Source organism: Coptis chinensis, chromosome 6 (assembly GCF_015680905.1).
Source record: "Coptis chinensis isolate HL-2020 chromosome 6, ASM1568090v1, whole genome shotgun sequence".
NCBI classification, from domain to species: domain Eukaryota; kingdom Viridiplantae; phylum Streptophyta; class Magnoliopsida; order Ranunculales; family Ranunculaceae; genus Coptis; species Coptis chinensis.
Window position 1 is genome coordinate 15,899,358 of NC_141461.1, and position 16,799 is coordinate 15,916,156.

Genomic DNA, 16,799 nt, shown 5'->3' on the forward strand with positions numbered 1-16,799 from the left:
TTAAACTGATCCAAAAATTACAAAACAAATAGAAAAAAGCCCAACCACTTAAATTAGATTTCGGCCCACAATCCTCTAACTAGCTAAGGCCCAAACCGAAACCCAAAGGTTTTGGCCCAAGGCCCAAAGCCCAAATCGTCAACAGTGCATCTTCTTCCCCAATTCTCCTCCACCACCACCAAAATCGACCACCACACCTTCCACATGACCACCCAATTAAACTAATCGGTTTTAATCCTTGCAAAAACCCCTACAACTTTACTAAAAGCTAAAACCCCAACTCTTAAACCCACCATCTTCTCCAAAACTAGATCTGGAGCTAGTACCGCCGCCATTAACAGCTTGTTTCCAAGCTTTAACAGCCCCCCTTAACACCCATCGAAACCCTCAACCACCAACACTCCATTACAAAACACAACAACCAAAAACCGTTCAACTAAACATTTACTGGCGGTTTTCTCCAGCCGCCATTAACGAGTTCTCCGAGCTTCACTGCCCCCACTCTCCAGCACCCAATCGACAGTCCCAACACCACTCCTCAATCCCGACGTCCATTCTCTGAACTCCCAACAACAACCAAAACAAAACAACAATAATATAAAGATAAAGGCAGTAAGATTCATGGGGCTGGCGCCTCCATGAACGCCTGTTCAGAGCTTCGACCGTCCACCCCATATCCATCCCGACATTCTAAGTTCAAAGCAACAACTACAGCAGTTTTTAAGTTCAAACCATGAACAGGACGCCTCCGTGCTCACGCCGCCATTAACGGCCTCCGAGCTTCGACAGTTCAAAAACTAACACATATCGACAGAACCACATAAATTATAAAAACTGGTCGGAAACACTCGACAGTAAATCCGTAAATAATAAAAAAGGCGAAAATCATAGTTTATAAAATTTGTAAATTCTAAACAGACATAAAAAATTATCGTTTTTAGTAGTGGTGAGAGATAAACTCTACTCACACCGACGTAATGTACTCGATGAATCCTCCCAAAATAATCGTCGTGCTCCAATGCTCGAGTAAACAAGCTGCCTCCATTTTTAATATTTTTATTCTCCCAGAACCCTATTCTCTAGAACAATGTGTTTATATACTTGGGTTTGAAACCCAAGCCCAAAACAGACTCGGGCCCAGAAAATCAGGCCCACATGTCCCGAATCCAATCCGACGAATTTTTAAAATAAATAATTAAATTAATTAATAAATACAAAATTACGTATTTAAAAATACGGACGTTACAATGCCCAAGGCCTTTATAATATCCAGATCTTACACCCAATACTGTACTAAAAATTTCATCCTCAGTCTTTGGCTCACCACCTTCTACTTCAGACTCAACTTTAAGTTGTTGCATCCGGTTCTATAAGTTTAAACTAGGGATAAATATATGAAATTAAAGTGCAATGGTAAAAGCAAGTAAGAGTCATTTAACTTACATAATTTTCTTGAGCTACATGACTAGTTCATCCCTTACTACTAAAGTGGGTTCGACGGTAGAATTCAATCTTTCCCACAGTTTGTTGGGTTTCAGAGTCGCGCTAAAAAATATTTGAAAATGCATAATTTATTTTAAATAATAGTACACAACTCCAAAGCAACATAAATTATGTAAATAAAAAATAGTACCGATTCCTCAAAGAAATGTAGAAATGACTTTGAACCAGCACAATGGTTTGTTGAGAGCTTTTGCCGACATTTGAATTCTCGCTTCGCTAATTTTCTGAAGTAAAATGAATATTGTATTACAAGTTGTATTTGAATCATATAATCATATAATCAGTGGCTCATTGGACTCAACTTTAAACTAAGATGGGATAGATGCAAATAGCTGCATTATTGCCTAATCTCAAGTCATGAGGAAAACAAAAGGCCTCAGCCTTAATAAAAAAAAAATTAGAACAATCCTTTCATTGGAACATAGCAGACTACCACTTCAACCTCAAAAATATAATTATATCCTCTTTTAGATTTCCTTAATTTCCTTAAAACACATGAAACCAATCACAACAACAACAACCAACCAACAATAACCATTTAAAGGAGACCAATAAGTAAACTATCATACCTTGAAATCTTCCCTTCAAAACTAATCACAGCAAGCATCCCATTTATCTTGCGCCACGCCACTATAAGGATTTCTTCGTGCCACTACATCATTTCCAAAACGTTTATAGTGCAAGTGAAGAAGACACCTATATCCTCTTAAGCGCTCCCCTAATATCTTGTCCACGACGTACTTCACATGTGGAAGTTGTATATCCACATCAAACTTGTCCTACAAGAAATGCATTACAAAGTTACAAGGAATCATTCTGATATGCCATGCAACTAGAATAAAAACTTTATTACCTTAATGCGACCACGTAATGGTCCTCTCACGTCCTTTTCCACTTTATCCCAATCACTACCTGTAAGAGGTCCATGTTGTCGCGCTACTACTCCAATCTCCCTCACGAATTGAGTACTCCACCTTCCCACAGGTCTTGCATGATCTTTGTGGATCTCTATCCTAGGTTTTTGACCAGTACTAGCTTTGTAATCAATGAGTTTCTTATTTATAGCCTTGCCTCTTTTTTTCTTAGTTGGAACTGTTAACAAAAACATTCATAAAAAGAAGAAAAAAAAAAGAAAAAAAGAAGCCTAGTCTTTTATTATTGAACTATCCAATGCATTAAACAAATCAAAATATAATCTTATTACCAATATTTGATGTGTTCACTTCGCTAACTGCTGAAATTGGTTGTGCCCTCACTCGTCGAGCTACACAAGGCCATAACTATACACATATAAAACTTAAATTTGATAAAAAACAATTTATATCAAATGGCACATAATCTAAATACAATAATAAAGCACATTAAAAGTCATATATAAAAAGATTAATATAGCATTAAAATGGAGAGTTTCAATTCTTAATATATAAGCATGAACCTGACTTAGCACGAAATAGATCCAACAACAAAACTATCACTTAATGTAATGCAATCCAAACAACCTGTCCTAGCTAAAATATGCTTTAACGCTTAATGTGAATGCATGACATATATATATAGATATAGATTACCCACATACAAAATGGATAATGAAGTTTTTCATTAACATTCAGTCAATGTCTGTATCATCATCACTGGATACAACATGCTCCTCTTCAGAACAATAATTTATTAATGTGTCATCTATTTCATCATCTTCCTCGTCAATAATGAAATTGTCTTTGGTTTGATGACTTTCCATAGCGGCCACGACCACATTAGCATCAACTTCGTTTGGGTCCAAATCCTCCCTATCTAGACGTATGGGTGTGAATGGTGCATTTTGAACCTCGGTGCTGCTTGCTTCATGAATTTGATCAAGTTGGACATTGTCGATATTCACCCCAACCTGCTCCTCCTGTTGATATGCTACATCACTACCTGCTTCTTCTTTCTCTGGAACATCAAACACGTATCGAGGCTTTATCTTCTGCACAACTTTCCAACCAACACCTAATTTGGTATCATCGACGTAAAAGACTTGACATGCTTGCGTGGCTAAGACAAACTGGTCATCTTTATACCACGTCTTGGAGCCATTAATACTAGTAAAGTGACCATCCGTTTGAATCCCCGTCCTTCTATTACCAACATCATACCAATCACATTTGAAAAGATAAACTCGATTCCCAAATAAATAACTAACCTCAAAAACATCAGTTAACACACCATAAAAGTCAATCTCTTCTCCTTGGTGTTCCCCTTTTACTTCAACACCACTATTTTGGGTTCGGAGATTTTTTTCTCGATCCTTGGTGTGAAACCTAATACCCTTAACAATGCATCTGCTATACCGTTTCACACGTTTATCAGGCCCACATGCCAATGAATATAATTTATCTGTCGCTTCAAAGGAGTTCTCACTACGCAATACTTGCATCTATTCATAAAATTAGTACACCAAATTAGGAAAACATAATTAGCATATTATCCAAGTTCATAACCATTGTATAAAAAAGTAGCAATACGAGCTCTTACACGTTTTTGAAACCAACTAGGAAACAACATTTCTTGTCTCTCATGTAAGTTGTGTGAGCTTTGTATTTCAAGCTTTATCATGTGTTGACTGCATGCATATCAAATATATATAAACTTAATAACTCAGAGTAGTTGATGATGATAAAAAAAGACTCGGTAAGCTAAATGCAATAAAACTTACTCTAAATATGTTGAAATTTCTTCAGAATTATTCAACACATAGTAATGAGCCTTGGCATAGTCTTTTGGATCAAGAATGGAACTTGTATAGGCTCCCAAAGGCTGAACATTTTGTGTGAAAACACGAAATCCAACTTGTTGATTCTCATTACCACCATCATAGTTTCGTTCTTAACGATTGAACCGAGTTTCAACTCCTTGAAGATACATGGAGCAAAACGTGACATTCGGTGTCTACATATGCTTCAGCAATTGAACCTTCGGGGCGAGCTTTATTTCGAACATATTGTTTTAGCGTGTGTAGATACCTATTTGCATATAATACACACATGTAATATATATATAGCATATAAAAACTTGAACATGCTAATTTCAAATTAAATAAATTACTAATCGTAAACCTCACCTTTCAATAGGATACATCCACCTATACTGCATTGGTCCTCCAAGTATCGCCTCACGTGGCAAGTGGATAACCAAATGGACCATTACATCAAAGAATGCAGGAGGAAATATTTGTTCGGGCTTACAAAGTATCACCGCAATGTCCTTTTCCATTTTCTCTAATACTTCAATTTGTAAAGTCTTGCAACATAACTCTTTAAAGAACATTCCCAACTCAACCAATGCAATGACTACATCATTGGGCACAAAACCACGTATTGCAATTGGTAGAAGTTGTTGCAAGAGAACATGACAGTCATGACTTTTCATTCATGTTATCTTACCATCTTTAGCATTTGTACATCTACAAATGTTAGATGCATAGCCATCGGGAAACTTCACCGACTTCAACCACTCGCAAAAAGATTTTTTCTCTGAAGATGACAATGTGTAGCATGCTGGCGGCATTACAAACTTATCACCTCTTGGGATTAGATGCAACTCTTTTCTTATACCCAATGCGGCCAAATCTAATCGAGCTTTTATTGAATCTTTTGTTTTGCTATCTATATCTAACAATGTCCCCACTACATTGTCACAGATGTTCTTCTCAACATGCATAACATCCAAGTTGTGTCGTAGCTTAAGAGTGTCCCAATACGGTAACTCAAAAAATATGCTTTTCTTTGTCCAATTCAACTCTATCTCAGTACGCTTTCTCTTCTTGTTAGGCGGCGGCTTTCCGAATTTCTGAAGAGGTTCTACATAGTTCACCTGTGATAACAATCCATCCTTAGACAACTCTTTAGGTGGCAACTTGCTCTCCCTATTTCCATCAAATAAGTGTTTGCCACGAGTTCTCCAAGGATGCCTTGGCTGCAAAAAATTACGATTGGCCATATAACACAACTTTCGACCATTCTTTAAATACATGGAAACTGTATCCTTGTTACAATTAGGGCAAGCCAGTTACCCCTTCGTGCTCCAACCAAATAAATTACCTAGTGCTGGAAAATCATTTATAGTCCATAACACTGCAGCATGCAACCGAAATGTTTCCTTTGCTACTGCATCATACGTCTCCACCCCATCATTCCATAACTCTTTTAGTTCATCAAGCAAAGGTCGTAAATAGACATCGATATCATTCCCAGGCGATGTAGGCCCTGGGATCAGTAGGCATATGAAGGTGAATGGTTCTTTCATGCACTTCCACGGTGGTAAATTATACGGCATAACCAGTACCAGCCACATACTATATTGGTTGCTCATATTGCCAAACGGGTTAAATCCATCGCTTGCGAGACCAAGGCGAACATTGCGAGGATCATTGGCAAACCACTCATGTTCCTTGTCAAAATCACCCCAAGCTTTAGAATCTGCTGGGTGTCTAAGTACGTTCTCCTCATGCTCAAGTTTTTCTTTATGCCATCTCATATCTGCAGCATTAACCCTCGACATGAATAGCCTTTTGAGCCTTGGTTTAAGTGGAAAGTAACACAACACCTTCTGTGGTATTTTTTTAGTCTTGCCTTCGAAGACTTGATACCTCGGCTCATTACATTCTGGGCAATTTTGAAGATTTTCATTTTCTTTCCAAAACAACACACAATCATACTTGTATGCATGGATTGAGATATAACCAAGTCCCAAATTATGCATTAATGCCTTCGCCTCGTAATGGGACTTTAGGAGTGTCTCACCTTCAGGCAATATTGCTTTAATCAACTGGAGAATCATAGTGAATGATTTGTTACTCCAGCGATTGATTATCTTCAAATGAAGCAACTTCACGACACAATCTAACTTTGAAGATTTACAACCTGGATACAAAGGTTGACGTGCTTCACTCAAAAGTTCATCAAATGGATCTATATTACCTCCTGATTCCCTATGTTCCACATTAGGCACTAGATTATCAATGTGTATTGGAGCCTGCAAATCTTCAAACATGTCATTCAGTCCATCAAACTGTACCCCTTCACCAACATCATCGTCATCATCGTCACTTTGTTCCTCATAGTCTTCTCTGTGAAAAACCCAACGGGTGTAATTCTTGTCCATGCCGTAAAGGTCTAGATCGTCTTTTACCTCGTCGATGTGCTTGTAATTCCTATTTTTGCATTGTTTGCATGAACATCTAGTCCTGCCCGTTGTGTATGACCACGAGTAATCTCAACAAAATCTATAATTCCTTTTTTATAGTCAGGCCTAAACCTATTCGGCGATTGCATCCAACTCTTATCCATTTCTAGTAATCAAAAAGAAAACATGAATCAAGTATGTTGCACCTTTAATAAATATGGCAAAGGAAACATATCTCACCAAAGGAAAAAAAAAATACTTGTACACATCACATGGTAGAACAAAACAACACTACTAGATTAAAATGAGGAAAAAATATCGCAGTCACTCAATCTATTATCATACTTAAGCTGGTATGAATAATTGAAACTACTGTATAAGGACAATTTGACTTGCTGCATCCACAATATAACTTATATTTGACTTGTTGCATCCAAATTTAATCATAAAATGTAAGAAATGTATATATCTTATTTATATAGTAGCTCTTCATGACTACTTCTCAAGCTAATCCCTAATTCCTTTTTGATACACTGGCCAAAACCTATTTGGCAATTGCATCCAATTCTTATCCATTTCCGTGTTCCCTACTACGAGATAATAATTGTACATCACAAAATAAGAAAACCCAAACATTTAAACTAACCAAGGACAGTCCATTAATAATCCAACTTCCTACACCACTATTGATAGAAATTAATTTAGGCATGCATATAAGAATATACGAACAATTACCAGAAACAATGTGTAATTTAACTTCACAAAGTGGTCTTGTATTCAAGATTGTATTCAACCAGACTTCTACTGACCTTAAAATGCATACACATGATAGAAAGATTGAAAAGCAACCAAAATCAGAGAAAAAGGGCCTGAAATCATCACCGTAACTCGGTTCTAATACATAAGTCATCTTAGCAAGCATGCACACACGTTACAGAAACCAGCAAGCACATAATTCACCCATAAGCTCATTGTATATAACTATGGCAGTTTACGGAAACCAGTTTTTTTCCAATAGTTATGGCAGTTTATTAGATTTACAACTTTTTCAATCAAAATAGAAATAGTGAAATTAAATACACTACAGTAGAGGAAATTTCATTGTATATAACTAAACCAAGTGCTTAATAAGAGTCTGTTATGGTGGAGATGCAAGTGCAAGTGCAAAAGGGGATTTAGTGACGTAATGTTCAAATTTCACTCCTTAGGTGCTTATAAGAACAAAACTGAGAGGACAGATGATCCTACAAGCAGCAAATGCTTGTTGCTGATGATCCCATCAAGCTCAAAAGAAAAAAAATCCATCAAGTTAATATGATACAGAATAACATAATTACAAATACTAAAAAATGCTAGCAAGATGATTCGGTTACATGGTATGTGACAGTGAAAACCAACGAATTACACCAATAACTTGGCATACTTTAAGTAAAATAAATTTAACGAATATAAAGTAAGGAGAATCAAACAAAGAATTCAATAATGAAAAACCAAACACCCAACAAAATAATCATACAACAAAACAATGACAAAATATCAATCATACTCATAAATTAACGAAAATATTACAAAGAAATTTATTAGAACCTGAAACACTGCGGGAATTGTGTATAGAAACAGTGGAGAGAACCTCAATTCCTGTAGATAAACACTAAAAAAAGGTAAATAAATTACGACTAGGGGATAAGAGAGAATGGAGTATATCTGAAGTCAAGGATCTTGCTGATCATGGAAGGATGTATGCTAGTATATGTTAAAGAACTCCCAATCAAATAGTCCAATTCAATTGATGAATTGACTTAGAAAATTAAGGATTCCACGGTTTCGGGTTTGTTTGGTCAAATCTATTTCCATAAGATGAATTCTACTACTTCGGTAGCTTAGTACGATAATTTGATATCGTGTTCTGTAACTCTTGTTTGGTTTCCTGGCTGGTCTTGTTTTAAAGCATATGTCAATGTTCTGAAACACAAAAGGATGCTTCCTGTGTTATCTCTATCCGAGTGGCCTAATTTCGTTACTATTAGTTTTACTTAAAGGGTCTAAAAGGACCTTAAGGTTGGCTGCAAGATTGAGAGTGGGTCATACCTGATTGTGATTTGAATCTGTTAAGGTGAAACAATAAATTATCTGTGTCACAACACCACTAATCATCATTTTTTCTTCTAAACAGGAGGAAATCATTAGAAGGTGTCATAGCATGCATAAACCAGTGATAGTGGCAACAAACATGTTGGAAAGCATGATAAGCTGTCCAACTCCTACAAGGGCAGAAGTTTCTGACATTGCAATAGCATGAGAGAAGGTGCTGATGCTATTATGCTCTCTGGAGAAACAGCTCGTGGGAAGTAGGTTACCTTGGTCTTATTTCTGCATCCTAAAAATCTGTTTTCTGAATTTCTAGTTCTTTAGAAGTAGCGATTCTAGTATACTACATTACCAAAGATTCGAGTTTGAAGAAATAACCAAAGCTTCAAACTTTAATTCCAAAAAATACAAAACCAAAAATCAAAACTTGAAGTATATAATTTCTAAATTTAAATGACGTACATGTCGAGGAATCAATAACCAAAGAAATGGCTTTTAGCAATTTGAAGAAACAATTTCTGTGGTACACTCGGCCTCCTCAATCGATGAAGAATGGTTTTTTTTTTGCTTTTATCCTTTTTTTTTTATGAGTAGCGGTAGTTTCTTTTCTCGGGTAGGGTTTCTTTTGGTTTCCCAAATTGTTAGCGCGAGGTGACCACCAAAACAATTCCCACCTAAATTCATCCCGCCCAATACTGTTACGTGACACCACCAATGGTGCTGCCAATTACAATCGTATAGAAAAATAGAAATTGGGTGAAAAAAGAAAATTGTAATATTAAATTTATTAAAGATGCCAAGGGCGTTGCCAAAGGCAAAATACTTTTTTGCGGCCACTGCGCCGTAATTGGTGCTCAATTTTTTCATTAAAAATGAAATTTCACTTAAACAAAAAATTTAAACAAATGCTTTTGCAACGCCAGCTAGCATCACACCAGTTATATCCCAATCAAGTGGTACTAATAAGACGGAAACGTTTGAGCAGCGCCATTAGGCGTTGCAAATGCTATGCTTTACCAACGAAAAGTAGGCATTGCAAAAGGCTGCATTGCAACAGATCCCTTCTGTTGTAGTCCCTTTCTGTAGTTGCTATAGATATGGGAAGAGTAAGTAGAAGATGAACCAATCTATCAATCAAGTGGTAGGACTTCGACTTTCCAGTTTCAACTAATCTTCTACACAACTCAGACATCGTGGACATATTATAGAAAATCGAATTACGACAAACATCAATCTCATAGTGCTGCAGCTGAGTTCTCAATATAAGTAACTCTTGATTACTGAAATCTTGAAAGTAAAATCTCTCAGCAAGACTGCCAATATCATCAATCCTAAATGATCTGAAAGCATCTTTAGGAGTCAAAGCAAAGCTAAGAGTAAAAGGTGCTATTGTTTCCTCGGTGAATCTACTTTTCAACTCCATTAACTGAAAATCTATGGCACTGTTATATATATCAACGCGATATCGATGCTCAAACGTTATGCAATCATGTTGCTGACAAGAACGACCCGTGCCCATTGTATAACGTGCATCCATATCAGGCATATCAATGTTATTCTTCTTGCAAAATAGGTCAACTTCACAAAAAAAAGTGCTCCAACCATTGTCTCTCAAGTTTTGAAGGAGTACTTTTGTGGTAGAGACTAGATGTATAGCGTTAATAATGTCTTGAGATTGATATTGTAGAGCTTTGCAAAGTATGTCAGTGATTCCCATAGTCTTATGTAGTAAATGTAACATGAAAACAAACTCAAATAATCTAAGTGCAATAAGAGCACCCTTAGCTTCCCTCCGGTTAGAATTAGTTGATCCGTTTTTTGTGTTGTTCTCAAGAACACGAGAAAGTGCACTAAATGAAACTATCAAACTCTTTACAGATCGAAAATGGGAGCTCCAACGAGTAGACCCAGCTCTCTGCAATGTCGTAATCTGATTCCCCCCCCCTCCTATCTCCAGTTCACCATAATCAATCAATTTTTGAATTTCTTCAACTTGAACAACTAGTAACTCAGCTTGGCGCTTAGGAGAAGCCTTAAAATAATTGATAATTGTGCCCAACTTTGAAAAAAATAACCAAATATCTGATACATCTTTAGTAGTTGCAACCAATGTTAATTGTAAACGATGAGCGAAACAATGCACATAATATGCACTAGAGCACTCCCTAAGAAATAAAGCTTGCAATCCATTCCAAGCACCCTGCATGTTGCTAGCACCATCATACCCTTGACCCCTCATATCATCAACAAAGAGATTGTTCCGAACAAGAATATCACATATTTCATTCTTGAGGGTTTGTGAACAAGTGTCATCAACGTAGACAACGTCTAAAAACCGTTCACGTACAAAACCATCATAGTCGACAAATCTTAATACAAGAGCCATTTGTTCTTTATTTGAAACATCTTGTGATTCATCAACAAGAATACAAAACTTAGCATCTCAAACTTCCTCGCGAATCTTACCCCTCACATGATCACTAATAATATTCAAAAGTTCTTTTTGAATATTCGGAGAAGTATATGTGGCTTTTTCAGAAGCATTATCTAAAACACGATCAATATTAGGATCCAATTCAGCTAAGAACTCAATAAATTCAAGAAAGTTTCCATGATTACTTAACTTGATTGATTCATCATGTCCTCTAAGTGCACAACCTTGTAATACAAGCCATCGGAGAGTCCGTAAAATAGTTTTCAACATAAACATATTCTTCACTACCTCCTGTTTGTATTGGGCATTTAAAAGATTACCAATGTGCCGAGATGAATTCACTAGATCCTCACAAGCAGCTACAACAGACATATGAGCGGAACAAGGGCCTCCAACATGTTGCAAAAATGCACATTTAACTCCACAATGAACTCTCTTCCAACTTCGAAATCCATTCACAACAAAATTAGAACGTCTAGAACTAAAGACAAAGCAAGGAAAATAGAAAACACTATCTTTTTCTTCAGAATATTCTAGCCAAGGAAAATTGTCAAACCAATGACTATTTAAATATCGGTTTTGTTTTCCATCAATGGTGGGCGGATATTCATCGAGTCTAGAATGAAGTGGCCCCAATGTGACATAAGCTCGTCAGATCTCGTCACGCTGATTAATATGATATTCACTTATTTGACGGCGTAACCCCGGGTCACGTACCAAATAACTAGTAACACTGGTTTGACTAGATTCAATCCCTTGAGAGTTGGGACAAACTTGTTCTATAGGTTCAATCCCTTGAGAGTTGGGACGAACTTGTTCAATGGGTTCAACTCTTTGGAACTTTGAACGGCCTTGATCATCCTTTTCAATAGTACTAGCAGCAACATTGGATGTGTCGGGCGTTTCTTTTGGTTTAAAAAAAGAATCTATCTTTCGCACTCCCATCGACATTGAACGTCTAAAAAAATAATAATAATAAATCACACATTTATCTATAACTGTTTGATGAGAAGCCTAAATGAGAACTACATGGTTTCAATACACTTGCACAAAACGATCCTACCCAGTACCCATGGGAGAGGCAGAAATGATTTTGCAATTCATGAAATATCTTATTCACCCAATTCTAATTCAAACAACCATAACAAGATTATACTATAATCAGACCAACTCATGCAACTGAAATCTATCAAAAACAACAATTAAACCAATGTAACAAATGAACAACAAATCTAATTACCTGCCAATGAGTCAATCTCGATAGCAAAATTAAATCACCACGAATAGTTCTAGGAGCAGACTCATAAAGGTTAGTTGCTCGTTGCTCCAATAATCTTTCGACCAGTAAGATAACTGTAAGAGTAACAACAACATTCAAAATTCCAACGATATATATTGTAATAATAATAATAATAATAATAATAATAATAATAATAATAATAATAATAATAAAAAACATACCTTCAAAGTTTGAACGAGTCAATGTGTAAAAGCTTGAGCCTTATAATCAATATATGAGAACCATAGATCTAAATAGCATAATAAAAGAATCAAGATTCAAAAGACTGAAGAAAGAGAGAGAGCGGGGGTTCGTACTTCATAGTCGTAGAGTCGGTACTCGGTAGAGAGAAAGAATTACAATCGTTTTTTTTTTTTTTTTTTTTTGGGGCTAATAGTCTTTTAAGTTTAGAGGCGATCAGCAATGCATACTATTTTTTTTTAATGAAACGGACCCCAGGCTGAAGCCTGATGCAGCCCTCTCCTGGGTCCGTCCCTGAATATGTAGTGTTCATGTTAAAAATTAGTGATGAGATGTAATTGTAAGACGCATGTACTCGCATGTTCGATTTAAAATGCAAGTTAATACACGTGTACACATATATGTGTATGCATGTAAAATATATCAAGGTAACAAATATATGTGATTGCACGTGTACACGATCGAGTTAATATAAGGAAACAAATATATGTGTATGCACGTAAAAAAAAAATTTTTTGGGGTTAGATATTTGATTATTTTAATTTCTATAACAAAGTTTGAAATTATCACATGAATGGTAAATGTTTTAACGTGTATGATTGATATATGTTCATAGATTAATGTAAATATGATTGTTGATACATCACTAATTGTACATAAAATATTATCATGTAGGAAAAGAAAAAAATAAAAATAAAAATAAAAACAAGTTTTTTGTGTTTAATTTAAATGATTGAAATTGTTTAATAGTCATAATAAATAATAAAGACCTGAATTAAAACTGAAACCGATAAAAAACCGTGGGTTTTGATAGTTTTGGGTTAGGTTATATAATTATCTTACTAAAACCGTTGAGAACCGAAACCAATAAAACCGCAAATAGTAAAACCCAAATGGTTAAAACCCGACCAAAAACCGACCCGTTAGCACCACTACCTAACCCGACATCGACAAATCATTTTAAGCTATTGGATCTGGGCCAGGCAGGCATAGACCCTGTGTTCATGTCAGATCTGTGATCAGACTCACCTATTTAAGCCTAGGTAGTGAAATCTATGGCCCCGTGACCCAGTCACATCTTTGGGTTGCTTTGGGTGGGATTGGCATTTGTTGTTGGATTAGCCCGGCCATAAGGTTTTAGGCTTTTAATAGGTAGTGAAATCTATGGCCCCGTGACCCAGTCACATCTTTGGGTTGCTTTGGGTGGGATTGGCATTTGTTGTTGGATTAGCCCGGCCATAAGGTTTTAGGCTTTTAACAAGTAATGCTGCCCCTCATATTTCCCTTTTGGAAACAGTTTGACGTTGGGTATGAACAAAGAACTAAGAAGCTCCTTTACCTATTTAATTCAGTGGTTTTGCGCTGAAAAATTTTCATTTTTGTTTTCGATAGAAGAACACCCTCAGAAACATGTCTACTGAATTGTGTTCGTTTTACCTATTTACATTAGTCTATTTAATGTATGCCCATAATCGGATCGAGGTCGAATGCTGCTTGACCATTACATCCAATTTGAACGTGAACAAATTTTTATCCTAATAATTGTTTAGAATTTAAAATACGAACTCCCAAGGAATCTATCCATCTCTGCCTCTCCACAAAAGCCAAACTACTACATTTATAATTATTTATTTTTTTGGATTAATTTTGTTAGACCCATGCTGCTAATATGAAAAGGTCATATATCACCTGTGTGGTTCGCTTCAATTTTTTTCCCCAATAGATAAGAACTATGCAACGAAGTCAAAACCTGCCAGGGGCCAAAGTTGAGAGAGAAGCAAACTACAAAACGAGAACATCAACTTAAAGACAACATGGCCAAAAGTGTCGCTCTGTGGCTGCTGCCACTCTAGTTCTGAAGGAGTTGAGGAAAGTTTGTTCTTCATGATTGTAAGCTTATTAAGCTATACCCTGTAACCCTGTTGAAATCAAGCTTTAAAGAGCTAACTAACATAATGGTGATCTTAATCAACCTGCTGCCATATCCAAATTAAAAAAGTCGTTCGCACGCGTGTTCAATTCATTACTCAACATCGTTTCTATTTCATATATATATTAGTTTACAAAGTTTTAATTTCAGTTAATTAAAACCATGCAAAACTAGCAAAAATAACCGCAAGAACAGAACAATCAATATTTTCTCAGAAATACAAGATTATAACAATATGAAAAATTGAAATACACTCCATAACCCTCACATTGTCATGACAATGATTTCTCGTTATGCTTCTAGGCTCTAGCCACCTATTACTTGCATCTTAGGCCATTCGAATTGGAGCTGGTAAGTGCCTAACTCTCTAACAAGAAAATATAGTCCATCTGATCTTACCGACCACAGACACTTGGAATGACATCTGAATGGGTCTACCATGATATCGAAACGTCCCACTGCATCTCTCCATTCCATTTCGCAGCTGTAAAACTTGGACACCATGAATCTGATTTTAAAGACCCATTCATTGTAGTTCTGAAATGGTAGAACTTTGAATCCTAAATCTTCCTCTTCAGTTCTACACTGATATGTAAGATTTAATCCCTTGCCCAACTGATTCGTAATACGCAAGTGAGTTTCGCCTGTAGCACTCGGTGATTCACATAAAATCACAACAAAGAGTACAGCGAAAACTAACAGGAAATTTCTGAACTTGTTACACATATTGTTTTTTATGGCATGAGCCAGAGTTTATTCTCTATGATCTTTTAGTAGTTGAATGAGACACAAAGGAAAACTTGTCCAACTAGATCTATATGTATATATATACAAAAAATATATTTAGACTCCCTTAATAACTCCCTAGGGAGTAGGGACTCCAATCCATATCTTAGGTGGCATTCAAATTATTTTTCTCTTTTCCAAAAATTAAAAAACAAAAATAGAAATAAATAAACAACTAATAACTTACCCAATTAAATAACTAAAACCCAAAATAGTAACAAATAAATAACAAAAAAAAATATTTATATTTTCTCAAACAAATCAAACAAAAAAAGAAATAAACCAAGGCCCAAAAAAAAGTTGGGTGCCTCCAAAAAATTCACCTTTCGCACTCTCAATCATTTTTTTCCCACAAAATTTCACTTTTTATCACTTTATTTTAGTTTATATTAATTTAAAATGGTTCTCTATCTATTGACTAGAACAAATAGCTCATATGTATGGTGTATATAAATGTAAAAAGAATATAATGATTTGTTTCGCACTTGGGCGCCCAATTCAATTTTTTTGGGTGTTAAGGTTTATTCTATCTTTATTTGTTTGATTTGTTTGTGGTAATATAAGTAAGTTAATTTTATTTATTTGTTACTATTTTTTGTATTAGCTATTTAATTAGGTAATATATTTATAATTTTTTTTTTTTCTATGTTTGCTTTTTGAATTTTTGAAAAAGAGAATAGAATTTGATGTCACCTAGAAAATGGAGTCCCAAAAGAGTTAAATATATATAGCCGATGGCAAAATGATATTTTACTATATAATCTAAAATTTAATATGATATTTCAAGAAAATAACCAAGCTGGAAGCCAAATATATATGGTTCCTAAATATGTTCATACATTTGATTTGATGGGCGGATGCAGGAATTTGAATTCAAGTGGGCTGCTAGTACAAATTTTATCTAATAATTTTTTGAGGGTGAAATAGTGTATTATTATAACTACTATTTTTTTTTATGGAAAAGTCCCCCTGGTGATTCTAGGTTGGGTTTAGCATATTGCAAGAATGTTTAATTACAAAAAAAATAAAAAAAAATCAATCGATGATATACAATAATATCAATTAGTATTTCACTATTTCCAAACTTTATTTATTTATTTATTTATTAAAATCACGTTTTTACTGTTAGAAGAGACAATATATAATCAACTTCATATAATCAACTTCATCGATGGTATTTCAGTAAATTAAGAGCAACATGAACAACCAATTGTTTGTTTTTTTGCATGAATATATAGACAATTGTTAGAAATCATTGCAAGTGTAAAATTTTGATCACACCAAATGGGTTAACAAAGTTTTGTTTGAAAAACTGATATGGGCTGGGCAATTATTACATGCTTAGAGCAATAAGGTTGCTCCAAGTTGCAACTTGGGAAAGTGTAATCTGATAATCCATTTTGTGACAAATAATC

The 16,799-nt window shown here is 35.4% G+C and overlaps 1 protein-coding gene across 1 annotated transcript; it reads right to left on the reverse strand.

The window, feature by feature from the left end:
* Positions 1 to 9,760: 9,760 nt before the first annotated feature.
* Positions 9,761 to 11,140, reverse strand: LOC147491734 (uncharacterized). The gene has a single exon (XM_086567316.1). The coding sequence runs from the start codon at positions 11,138 to 11,140 to the stop codon at positions 9,761 to 9,763; it is 1,380 nt and encodes a 459-aa protein (XP_086423442.1).
* Between the last annotated feature and the right edge of the window lie 5,659 nt (positions 11,141 to 16,799).